The sequence below is a fragment of the Oreochromis niloticus genome, linkage group LG17, assembly GCF_001858045.2.
Source record: "Oreochromis niloticus isolate F11D_XX linkage group LG17, O_niloticus_UMD_NMBU, whole genome shotgun sequence".
NCBI classification, from domain to species: Eukaryota; Metazoa; Chordata; class Actinopteri; order Cichliformes; family Cichlidae; genus Oreochromis; species Oreochromis niloticus.
Genome location: NC_031981.2, coordinates 17,735,797 through 17,748,979, shown reverse-complemented (window position 1 = coordinate 17,748,979; position 13,183 = coordinate 17,735,797). Strand labels below are relative to the sequence as shown.

Here is a 13,183-nt window from a genome sequence, read left to right as displayed (position 1 = left end):
TAACTGCTGGGTTTCTTCACCCTTTGTGATACCACGCTGACTAGTTCAGTGGTTTAAATGGAAATTTAATGGTATAACGGAATCTATACAGCCACTCAAACCAGCGTAATGTGAACAAACCAAGCAGTCAGCACAAGTTCAAAGAGGCCACAATATTTCCGAGAGTAAAGTTATGCTTGGTTTACTAAAAGTGTGCAGTATTTTAGTACCTGGTAAATCAGTTTTGTTTTTTGTTGGTTTTTTTAAGAAATGGCTAATGAAATACTGTAACTGTAGCTTCTGAACTGCCAAATAGCTTGACATATTGTGCATGACAAATTTATATTTAGCTTTAAGTTTTTGTTTCCCTCCATGATTGTAAGCCTAATGTTTATTCTCCTTTTAGTTCAAACTGTCTGGGGAATATATATCTTTAGCTTCAGCATTATACTTTTATAATACACGGACTTTGGGGGTGTAAATTTTCCCAGAAACTGGCTGCTTCTTTAATATTTTGCAATGGGAGTATTTTTTTAAAAAAATGCACGACAGAGGGGGCTTCACACTGGGAGTACCTGAAGTTAGGAAGAGTGTATTTGCGACAACAGCCACTTACTCAAAAGGCAAGTTAACATGGTCTGGATTAGCATGTGGTAGGAGCCAAGGTAGCTGCATGCCATTAAACTTTGTTTGCATAGAGCAGCGTTGTATCCACAGTTCAGTTCAGCAAGCTTGATGTCACGTCAAGAGAGATTTAGAGGTGGACAGATTGAGCCAGACATCAGGAATATCCATATCAATACTGGTATCGGTGTTGGATCGATACTACTGCGACAGGATCGATATTTGTTTCTATCCTCTAAATTGAGTATGTTACCCGTTGACGTGTTAAATAATTTTGGGGGGGAAATGAAAAAACATACCTCAAACATGCACTATAAAAAAGCTTTCATTTTTTTGTGTTGACTTTCACGTCTATTTTATTTATAGCCTAGAACTAGAGACGTGAAGAATGCCCACCTTGGTTTAAAACTAAAACTGCATTCATTACAGCTATCCGCTGACACTGGGGGAGGGGCGGGTCAAACAGAGCAACCAAGCATAGAGAAAGCTCTCTCATAGAGAAAGCCCCCGTGCTTTCAGCTGTTTTCATGTACAGTTTTTGAATCTGCCACCTGATGATGCCGGTCAGGGGTTAAGTTTGTGTTCCACTGGGTTGTTTAAGGATTGTTCTGAAAGCGATCGGTAAATGTGACCAAAGTACAAAACATTGTACAAAAGTTGCCTCTCAAAACAAGGCGATAAGCTGAAAGATGCTAAAATGCCTTACTGTCGAGCTGAATGATAATTATATGATACACGGTTAATTAGAGTTCAAAGGACCCAACAGGAATGAATGTACCACCTCTTCCATGTTGTCGTTACTGTCCTACATCATACATAGCAGGAATTTATTTTGATCTTCAGTGACCGGACCAGTGAAACTGCATGATAAACCTGTTAAATTACAGAAAAAGTTATTATTTTACTGCTGGTATTTAATTTTTTATGTCTCAGTTAACTTTTTGGGTGTAGTATGATTGGCAATAGAGGTGGGCAGTCTTTATAAGAGGGGAAATTTATTAAAATTTCAATTAAAAGTTCAAAATTTATACTGGTTCACATTTCTAAATCTGTCCGATGTCATCACAGGGCTGATTTCGGCACCCGGGCTTAGCTTCCATTCGCTAGTTTGATTTGTTCAACTCAAATTCTAATTCTACATGAAACACCTCGTGCTTTTATTTTGGGAGCTAAAAAGTTAAAAATTCTCTCTGTTAAGATGTTGAATTACGCTGACGCAGTGTACACAAGTTCACGTGACATTACTTAAGGACAGTAAGCTTTACAGTATAGAAGGTGACACGTGCCCGTTTCTGATGATGAATATTGCAGACTCAGGCGCATGCAGTCATATATTCCACATCTGCGTTTAGTATTTCAGCTCTATTAATAGTCTCCGTCTTCTCTCCACCACTGGGACTGACATTGACACACAAACACAGAGCTCTTCAGCAGGCCTCAAATGTCACATCGGCCTTGACCGAGTCGAAGACACTGTGACGGTCGCAGAGGAAGTGATTTATAGGTGTGTTACTGTGATTATTGGCATGGCTGATCGCACAAAGCTAAGAGATTATTTGTTTACAAGCCCTAAAGTTATGAGAGGTTGTTTTTTTTTTAGGTGCAGTTAGTTTCAGCAGGCTGCTTTTTTTTTCGTTGCTCGCAGTGCTTTATGTGTGAAACTCTGCAAAGCGTGGCAGATGCATTCCTGTCCTCTCATTAAATGTGTGGTTTGAGACTTTTTATCACGGGGAGGGGGAGTGTGTAAGAGAAGAAGTTTTGTTGTTGATTTGATTTTAAAACTTGCTGTGACAGCCAGCTGGAGCAGATAAAAGTTACATGTTTGCAGGGAAAGAGCTTGTGGTTACGGCGTCACGGGTGATGAAATGTCTGTGTCTCTCTCTCTTCCTTTTCACAGGTTCTTTAAAGTGTCAGGGGTGGAAAGAAAAAACTCCCTGCCTCCTCCCCTCTGCTAGCCCATCTTTCCTGTGGAGGAAGAGGGGCAGTCGGTGTGTGCTGCAGTGGAGGAGAGGTGGTTCACAGCAGTGCAGGGGCTCTCAAAGCTCACAAATCTCATCTATTTCTCATCTATTGAAATTAAGAGGACTTCATCCTGAGCGCATCCGTGGAGGCTGTTTGGATATTTGAGCGGCCGTCATACGGTAAAAGTCCGCAGACATGTCGCCTTTCCTGCGGATCGGATTCTCCCACTTTGAGATTGATCCGGGTCTGGCTTACCATGAGGAGGTGCTCAACCCATACTGTGCTGTTTATATGAAGGAGGCCGTTGACACAGGTTAGTGACTGTAAATAACGATCAGTTTAATTTGAGTCCATTCAATCAAGTAAAAGTTGAGCATTTTATTGAACAGTGGTTACAGACACTGGAATTGTGGATCCACAAGACCGTGACTGTAACCCACTGAGGTCTAAGTGGTCACTGGTGACCACTCTAAACCCCTTTTTTGCAGTTAAAAAAGTGGGTTAAATTACACAGTGAGGTGGCACATTTCGGCATGTGTAATTATGTTTTGGTTTTGGCGATTGCATCATCTTTGTTTGTTTGGGGGGTTTTCGTAGCCATGCAAGCTCAGAATTGATTCAGTAATTTAGCTATTGAGCCAGAAAAATACCAAACATTGACTGGTTTTATGGTCACTAATGTAACTTTGTTTCTTTTCTTTGACACGTATGATTGTAAAACTGTTCGCTTTAGATTTATCACAAACAAGCAGTTTGAAGACATTATCTTTACATGTGGTTGAGATAATCCTTTCTTTTTTAACATGTAACTTGTTGAAGTATTAAATATTTATATACAGGAATCAACTTTTGTAATAATCTCTGTGTATGTTCCACACAAAAAAATCAGAAGCAAGTTTGGAACAGAATCCAATTATTTTCAACTCATTTTAACTTTCAATTTTGCAGAAATACCATAAAGACAGCTTATTAAATGCTAAAAATTTTAATTTAATTAAAAATCTATCCTCGTTTTGCTTCAGATACCGTGGGAACATGGGCTTGGTTACCATTGTGCAATGTTGCTCACCACTTTTAACAGCAACACTCTGAGTGTAAGTGTTTGAGGCCTAGGGAGAGCAGTCGCTGCAGTGCTGAAAGTGTTATAAGCTTGGTGTAGGTTTTAAGCTGATCAGCAGCCTCGCTTTGGCTACTTTTTTAGTTTCAAAAACTGGTGAAATGTTTTTGAGGCCTGGGCTACGGGCACCGCAGTTTACACCGGGACTCTTTTACAATGCTGCTGTGCAAACTCATGCAAAAGGTGATTTGGCATCATCTCACTGAATCTCCTCGAGAAATAAATGGTGTCATGATGGCAGCATGTGTTGATGGTTCATCATTAGCGCTGCTTTCACAAATGTTAAGAACTAAATGTTACCCAGGCCGCAAGCAACTATGCTCCTCTTTACCATCACTGACACAGACTTCTTAACTGAACAAGCCTTCAGCTCTGAAGACACGGATATCTGTGATTTTCATGAAGATTTCAAATTTCTAATCAGTCTGATGACAGGAAAGGTTTTTCCTGGCGCCTCAGTCCATCCTTAACGAGCTCGTGTCCAGAGAAAGTGATCTGGAATTTCAGGATCTTGTTGTAGTTTAATTTGTTTGTGTGGTAGAGTTAAAAAAAGAGCTCCTGAGTCCCAAGCAGTGATTTCCACTACAGGGTCATGCTGTTTATATATTTACCATATATAATGAAATTCTCCGTTTTTTTTAAACGTTGACATTTTTCCTTCTTAAAGACTCTTAAATACCTCTCTGGTATCTTTTTATATGCAACTAAATCTAAACGTGATGAGAAAGGTCAAGCGTTACGTGGCTTTTCTGGTCTGTATGTTGCTTACATTCAAATCGTAAGGATGACATTTCTTTTTAAATGTCATCTTTGTATTATTCTAGCTCACATATGGGTCATTCCATCTCACATTAGCATAAACTGACATTTTTGGATGCATCTGTCCCAAATTACAGATCTTGGTTCATTTCAATGGCAACAAAAATGAGGGAAAATAGTTTTTTTTAAATACTCATGTTCACACGTGTTAATCAAAGGGGTAAAAGTGGGTTGACAAACCTTTTTCCTTTTAATATATGTCACTTAAAATATTTGGTAAATGAAGCTCACGTTTCAGAGAAGTCGTTAAATATCTGCAAACTTTTTTCATGCAAATCTGACACGCTGATGTTGATTTGCGATGGACTGACCGCTATGGAATTTAAACGTCTTGTAAATCACTCATTCTCACTAAGTATAATATTAAATATTATTTAATATTTCACAGCATTGCAGCCATTCAGTAGACAGGGTTGCCATAAAACGCCACACTATGCTCACTGGGTCTTTACCAGAAAAAAGAAAGAAAGAAAGGTTTTCCATGCAGCACAGGAAGTGATGCTCAGGAAGTTTTCAGTGAAGCAACAGCAGTGTGTGTTGGGAACAGAAAATGTCGACTGTGACTGTGATAGTAGGTTACAGCGTAGAACGCCTCACTGATTATCTGTAACTGTTTTCATAGTGAATCAGCTATGTTTACTTTCACTTTGAAGGACGCTGACATACAGTTCCAGTAAGTCTTTCCGGCTACGTCTGCAGAATCCGAGGTTTTGGATGGCTCATATAGCAGGAATGTTACATGTTCAAGGACTCAACAACATTTTTAAATAATAGAAATGTTAATGAGCTTATACAGTAAGCCCAGTATGCCCCTTTTTTTAAAAGCTCTCTTTTGGGTTGTTGATTCACATCCAGCGTCACAACTGTGGGAAACTTCCCAGCGTGATAAAGCCTCACAGCAGAAATCTTAGTTCTGCATCTGGCTAAGTTTAACCACTGCTGAGTATGAGTGCAGGATAAAGTTAAACACAGTGTGTGACTGAGAGGAAAGAGGAGGGTCCTTATGTTTCTTTTCCTCTTCAATGTAACCACAACGCTAGTCCTACAGGGTAGCAGAGCGACACTGTGTGTGTGTTTCACTTACACTTTCACCGGGGAACTAAATGTAATTTAGTTTCGTTTCACTTTACTTTAGATTAAAAGTACATATTTTTAATGCATGAGTCATAAATGCGAAGAAGCAAGGAGTGGATGCGTCATTTACAGATCTTATGATGTGCTTAAACTGAAATACTCACATGAAGTGAAGAAATCCACTACTTCATCACAAAGAGTACCCTTTAAAGGGAAAAGCCGTTTATTACGTTAAACAGTGTTCCAGTGTTTATGAGGAGCATGTGCTCGCTGGCACCGGGAAATGAAGAGCTGATTAAAAAGAATGTTTTAAAAAGTAGATAGCTCCCATCAGGCCCTTTTTGGCTCACTGTGACTTATTTCATCTTCAAATAACAGTGACTGAAGTCTCCTTTAGTCGAGTGTGTTCAGGCTCTCTTTAGGTTTGTCCGTTTTTGACTCTGCCAGCACAGCAAGTCGTGCACAAGTGCAACACTTAAAAGCCGCATGATTTTCTGTTCTTACAGTACTGTTTTTTCAAAAGTAGTGCTGGCATGATGGTATGCATGACTGGCCAAAGTTAAGCTTTTCTGTGCCAAATAACTCGTGTCTGTTCCTGTAGAATGAAGTTTATAAGGCTTCAAATGATTCCACTTTTAGATTTCTTGTGTAATTTAATCTGGAAAAGTTGAAATATTTTATCAGTAGCATTTATACTTATACAGCAATGAGTAAAATCCTTTCTTACTTTTAAAATAAGGCCAACATGTTCTGTACATGTAAAAACAATATGAGAAAGATCCAGTCATGTATCTCTCCGCACATCTGCACCAAAGCAGAACGGTAAATACCATAGACTGTATATGAAAGATGGTTGGCAGAGCATTTGAACTGTGCTTACTTCTGCTCCAAAACCAGCATGGTTCACCAAACTTTTCAGATTAGAGGATGGTGTGCCATGCTCTCCAGTTTAATTAACAAGGCACATATATAGACTGTACAGTTGTATCAGTGAACTGCAGAGATGTGCGTACATGCTAATTAGTGCTAAGTCACGGCAATAAAAAAAACTAAACAAAAACTTAATTGTTGGATGGTTGCCAGGACAAGACTATCAGAAAAATCCTTTGGCTCTCTTGATCTAAGCCCTTCTTTAATTCTTATATGAACTATGTATGGTCTCAATCGCTACTTTTAAGTCTTACTGAACACAACAAGGGTACGAGTGAGGGTAGGCCCTAAGATCACTGGAAGCAAGATGCAGTAGCTACGTCCATTTTTTATATACAGTCTGTGATTATGGTAATCGAGGAGCATTTCTTATGTCACTGATGTGTTTTCAAAAGGCCTGGACAACAACAGGACTCTGTGGCATGGATATCAGTTCTTGGAAGCACAGACAGTACTGGTTAGTTAAATCAGCTCATTGTTGGTTTTGCTTTTCACGAACTATGATGACAGCGAGACAAAATGTATGTATGTAAATGAAACTCAACGGCTCAAATGCCAACAAAGAGGTAGCTCAGCTGAGTTGCAGGACTTTTTTTGGTGTTTCATGAGATGTGTCTTCATGCATTCATGAAAACTCAACAGGTCATTCAAACAGCGAATCATTTTTAGTGAATTCCACTTTAGGATTTTATTCAGATGAGGCAAACCTGATGAGCCAGGGATCTGAAGCTCAAACACAGCAGACAGATTTGCTTTATTGGATGGATTTCTTTCCCATTGTCCCATTCAGTGTTTCTGTGTGTTTTTACCGACAGTATATACAGAGAGGGAAATGCAAGCCTCTTCAAAAGAGCGAAGACATGAGAGCACAAACTCTACATAGCACTTTGTGCTTTTTCAAAGAACACAGACTGAGAACTGCATGGAGCCAAAACATCACCATGCACTTTGCTTAATGCTGTAAGGAAACCTTCTTTAAAATAAAAAAGACACCGTCTGATAAATCCTGTGCGTCTGGGGAGACAAACACACATTTTCCTCTCTTTGTGCTTTAATCAGCTCTGGCAGCAGCTGGCAAAGGCGATGGACAGAAAGGCAATGAGCCGATGAGATGGAGAAGGCAGCGGATCACTTTGGTAGTAAAAAGCTTAGAGGGCTTTATTGTTGAAGCAGCAGGATAGCATGTGGCTGTTATGTAAGTGGATATATGGGATGTTACTGCACAGAAAAATCACCAGATGTGAATTACAAAGGCTTTCTTTCCCTCCCGGCCATATGATGCAATTGAAAATCTCTCAACATTCAGAGTGAATGATGATATAATCTGCTTGCTGGGTGGTCAAATATTCAAACATAATGCAAAGTTTAATGTCTAACAACACTAACAAGCACATGGGATCAAAGACGGTCATGAATCTGGCTTTAAACAGCAGCTTGAGGGTGACACAATATACATTCATCCTCTACCCAGATTTAATCCTGGTTGTGTTGGCACCTAAACTTGTTGGTCCTTAAGTCAAACATAAGGACCGGGGACCAGAATCAGCCCGTCAAAGACGGCCAATCTGGCCCATTGAACATCTTTGGTAAATGTGAAAGATGACTTACATTTTATACTTTCAACTTTATTTTCATAAGTTTTACAGCATTTCCTACAGATAACGACCTTCCCCGTGGAAATTCATACAACACCACAGTAAATAAGTAATACATAAACAAACAGATAACAAAAAGTTTGTTTTTTTCACTGTCTTGTGATTTTTCACAGTGGACTCAAAAAACAAAACAAAAAATTCTGTCAATTAACTAAAATTTTACATTTTATAATTAATGGGCGGTATGTGCAATAAGCTAACAAAGTTTTTTTTTTTCTAATTCAAGCTCAAAGCACCTCTTTTTTCAATCATGTAGAAAAACTGATGTAATTTTTAAATTGCACATTTTCTTATATTTAACCTCCTAAGACCCGAACTCTTTCATGGCATGCATTTTTAATTTCTCTTTGCTATTTGGGCTGATTGGGGCCTGATGAATGTAAAAACAAAGAATTACCTGATTTTTTTTTTTTTACCTGATTTTTGGTTTTGAGAAAAACTAGATCCACATATTGACATAGACATTTGTTTTAAATTTTGATAGAACAGTGGCAATAATGTCCTCGTAAGGGGTTATCAGGCCCTTGTAGAGCAAAGTTGTGTATTTTGGTCTAGACAACCCAAAATGTGATGTCCACATATGTGGACGCCAGGTCCTAGGAGGTTAAATATCTCAGGAATTAAATATGTAGTCAAATCTCAATACACTGACAGTTTTACTTGTCCAGACCACTTAAGATTAACTGATTAATTTGCTTTTTCAGTGTCTGTAATTGTTAAAACAGTCAAAAACAGCAGGGTTTTCTTTTCTTTGTGGTATTTTCAAAATTATTATGGGACAAACCCTGCAAAGCTTGTGATTTTGTGGTGACATGTTCTCTACTGGTTGAAGTGTAGGCACCAAAAGACAGTTTAACCTGTCCTTGACACACCGTGGCATCATTCCCAGAAGCTGTTCTAAAGTGCTGCAGGCATGACTTTTATTTTGTAGGTCAAACTGGAAGTTAGCATCACCCCACTTTCTTGGCTAAAAGCTAATGAGATTTGAGCAAGATAGCCTCAATGAACAGATGTCTCTTTTATGGTTTTTGAAGCACGAATGCAATTGCAAGAAGCAAAACACTAACAGTGGGCTGTAAACAAAAATACCACCCCTGCAAAGTTCCCATGTTCGCCTATGCGACAGTAAATTTTCCCAACAACTTCATCAGAACCATTTAGCCACTTGTTAGCAACCACATTTTCTGGGGCTTCACCGAGTAGCTTCAAAGATAATGAGTGGGGTACTTCATAAGAGGCTGCAGAACAAAACATGCAGTTGCCTAAAGCGTGATAACCACAGACTGTATTTCAGTCTTCTAGCTAAAAAAAAACCAAAAAAAACCATTGTGATGTTGTAAGTAATTCATAGCAATTAATGCTAACTCAGTTTTGGATGTTTAGGAGTTATGCTTGTGGTACTCTTTTGGATAAAAGCCAGACTTTGGAAAACTGTATGCCACACAATATTTTAAAAGTAAGAGTTGATCAAACGTCACATCATGAGCAAAGGGATAAAATGTACCTAATGCTTTCCACCTTTCTTATTCTCATTCTCAGAAACATGCGGCCACTTATTCCACTTGAAAATGTAGATGTTTGCAAAATCTACAAATAACTAATTTTTCATTTTGAAAACAAAGCTGAGCAATACCCCAACAGCTGAGCACTGTTTGCTTTTTATCTGCTCAAACAAGAGTAAATGTAGTCAGCGTTTCTGGCAGCGGGACAGTGCGTGGAGGATGGAGTCGAAATATCCTTAGGAGTGTGTGTAGAAGTGTGCTTCATGTATCTGTTTCTTTAATACTTTCTTGACAACACTGGAGCTCTCTAGGACTATGACCTGATTTCTGCTGTCAAAAAGACTTCTGTGCTATGAAATAAGAGTCAATTTTATCTCATTTCCTGCCTATAAAGAAGTGGCCTTTATTTCTTTTTTTTTTCTTTACAGAGAAGGGTCAAGTGTACAAGCAGAAGAAGCCCACCATGTATCCGCCCTGGAGCACCACGTTCGATGCCCACGTCCACCGCGGGCGCATCATGCACGTGATGGTAAAAGACCGGACAGCCGAGCTCAAGTCTGAGGCCACGGTAGCTCTGGACTCGCTGGCAACGCGGTGCAAAAAGGAGAACGGCAAGCTTGAGATTTGGGTTAGTGCATCAGGATGGATTGATGCGTGTGCTTGTTTGAAGTGACAGACCAGCTGTTTAGTTACGCAGGCAAAAAGAAATCCAGATGTGCAGATGTGTTTGAAGGGCTAATCCTCCTTTAAATTATTTAAAAAATAACAGTTTTTTTGTAATAAGCATCATCATATGCACTGAAATCAAAACACTAACTGCTTTTAGATCATAGCAAAAGAAGCCTCGGTTAAATTAATTACTTTAATGATGGCTCGAATCCACGTCCTAGTAAGCAAAGTCAATGAGCCAGTGCACACAACACCATCAACAAGCAACATCTGTGCTTCTCCTGCTGTGACCGTTTCAACGTACTGAGAACAAAGTTGTCCCATATTTTCATGATAACTTCTTTGGATTATTTTATTATCATGTCTACACATAAAGCCAAACAAGCAAACACTTTTATTTCTGTTTTATTGCAACCATTATTTTCTTATGATATGAAACACAGATGGTCTTACAATCAACACCCAGCACAACTTCAGCGTTTTTAACTACCACAGATATTATTACATTTTTATTAACCTTCCTGGATCATATTATTATTGTGACATAATTATTGGCGTCATAACTGCTGTCAGTATGAAAAAAGAAGGCTACATCACAATGGCATGATTATAAGAAATTAAACCCTCATCATTCAGCAAAATCCAGCTTCTTTTATGGAAGAAATTAACAGGTTTGACCTCTTAGGAAATGTTTACAGGTTTCTACTGTAGACTATATATAGACTATATGACTGATATAATCCACCATCACATCATCCGTTGGTTCCTGAACGCTGCTTTTTGTTGGCTTCGTGTTTGGGTCAGAGGAGTTGTTTTTGGGGGGTTTTAAGCCAGAAGCATCCGTATTTGACCAAGAGGGGAAAGTGCAATATTATCAACTACCACAGCTATCTTGGTTAGCAGACTGTATCCATAAACTTGCCAATCCCCTGGTCACACAGGCCTAGAGACAATTCAGTAACCCACTCAGGGGCAACCTCCAGTTGTTAGGGAAAGATGTGTTTCCTGACCAGTTTGCATGTGGTTGTTGGAAGTTGATGTTTTTTGGTGAAATCAGTTAAAAAGCGTCTCTGTGAGTTTCAGTTGCTAGCAGATTGGCACAGTCATCCATAGTCTGCATGGACGACAACAACTTGTCTGCAAACACTTGCTAACTAATCACTGAGTAGTAGAGAAACCTGAAAAAAACAAAACAAATGAAGACTGTTCACCTTCAAAGTCAAAGTTGTTTCATATTGCAAAACCCAACATGGTTCAAAGGGGTGCAGTCTTTACTTTGAACGTGAATGGTCTCAGTTTCTGGTTTGCATCACACTCTTCAAAGTTTAGCAACAGTTTACAGAGAAGCCACCAAACTTTGGGCACTGCTGCAATCTACTAGTGGCCAACGTAAACACAAGGAAGCAAAATGTACCTTGCTGTGACCAATTTTACCTAGCAACAGCAGCCAAACTCTCACAACAACTGGCCAACTGGTTGAATTTTTTCGGTACATGGTTGCTGGGAAGTCACCAACCGGTCTCTAGACCCATGTGACTGACTCTTAAGTGGGATTAAAATGAATTATAATTTTTCACCAAACAAAACCTTGCTGGATTTTCTGTACCACACAGCAAGCCATGTTATTTGTGAGATAGTTTTATTTCATTTCCCCACAAGGCATCAACCTGAATTCGCTGAGCTGTGGCCTTGGACGCTCGTGGCCAAAGTCACTATGCTGTTGACACGCACCTGTCATTCAAAGATGCTGCAACCCAAAGTCTAAGATTTAACAGCATCCAAATGACTGAGTTATAAAAAAGAAGTCACCATCTGTGCAGTTTTTATAAAGAAAGAAACCATCAATAGATGACAGCCTCTGGGGACTGGCTCACTTTTAGAGTGAGCCTCAAGTGGCCATTAGAGGAACCACTTAGGTGTTTTTTTTTGGTTTTTGTTTTTGTTTTGTTTTTTACATACGCGTGTCTTTTTTTTTCTCAAGGTTGCCGCTTGATTTCCCCTCAGGCTTGTATCCAAAAAGACTCTTTTGTTTAGCTGAGTTCTACATCTGCCAACCAAAGGAAGCGTGAAGAACTAACATTACAGCTCAGCCGAGGCAGGATTTCATTAATGTCTTCATCTCGTCACAGCTGTCACAAGCGCGATACTTTTTTCCATGGGTAGATGCGCCCCTACGTCTTGTACTTCTGTAGTTAAGTAGAAAGAAAATAGTTCCTCCAAGAAACTGTCCAACATAAGATTCGCTGTTTTGGGGCCATGGATTTGGGCTAAGCTGTTCCTTTAATTAGATGCAGGTCATTTGGCGAAATCTGCTCAGTCTTAAGATATTTTTTTTTTGTTAGAGAGAGCAAGAGATCACTTCCTGGACAGACTCGGTTGTGAGTGGCACTACACTACATTTCACGGCATGATCTCTTAAACCAAACTAATCAAATACGCTCCTTCAGCCTGTTCTTTATGCGTGTGTTGTTGCCAGACTGTCTGCATGTGTCACTGCCTCTAAGGAGCATGACGTATATGCATCATCCTGAATTCACATCCTTCCCTTTTCATTTTGTCATTTTCTCATGAATTTCTTTCCTAAAATATCTCTTTTTGTGTGTTTCTGTCTCCCTTTGTTCTTCTTTTGTTTCTTTTTCTCTCAGTTGGAGCTGAAGCCGCAGGGACGCATGCTCATGGAGGCTAGATATTATCTGGAGAAAAGTGGTGAGTGAATCAGACCTTCAAACCTCAGCTTGCTGCCCCTCAGTAGTTATTTACTGAATTCGAAGCCAAATAAGAAGAACTGCCTCACAAAAGTCTGATAAAATTACAGCGAAAGCCACTTGTTCTTATGTGGTTTACATAATTGT

At 39.3% G+C, this 13,183-nt stretch overlaps 1 protein-coding gene across 4 annotated transcripts in view; it reads left to right on the top strand.

Annotated features, from left to right (window-relative positions):
• The window catches only part of prkcq (protein kinase C, theta), a 36,684-nt gene that overhangs the window by 6,629 nt on the left and 16,872 nt on the right, over window positions 1-13,183 (top strand). For 2 of the 4 annotated variants that reach the window (XM_013273105.3, XM_005475865.4), the window contains exons 2-4: window positions 2,501-2,878; window positions 10,091-10,290; window positions 12,977-13,037. In XM_013273105.3, coding sequence (XP_013128559.1) covers window positions 2,761-2,878; window positions 10,091-10,290; window positions 12,977-13,037 — 379 coding nt within the window. In that variant the 5' untranslated portion in view covers window positions 2,501-2,760. Of the gene's footprint in view, window positions 1-2,024; window positions 2,108-2,500; window positions 2,879-7,320; window positions 7,466-7,564; window positions 7,701-10,090; window positions 10,291-12,976; window positions 13,038-13,183 lie in introns of those variants that run through there. The other 2 variants (XM_025899518.1, XM_005475866.3) reach the window with 2 other exon arrangements.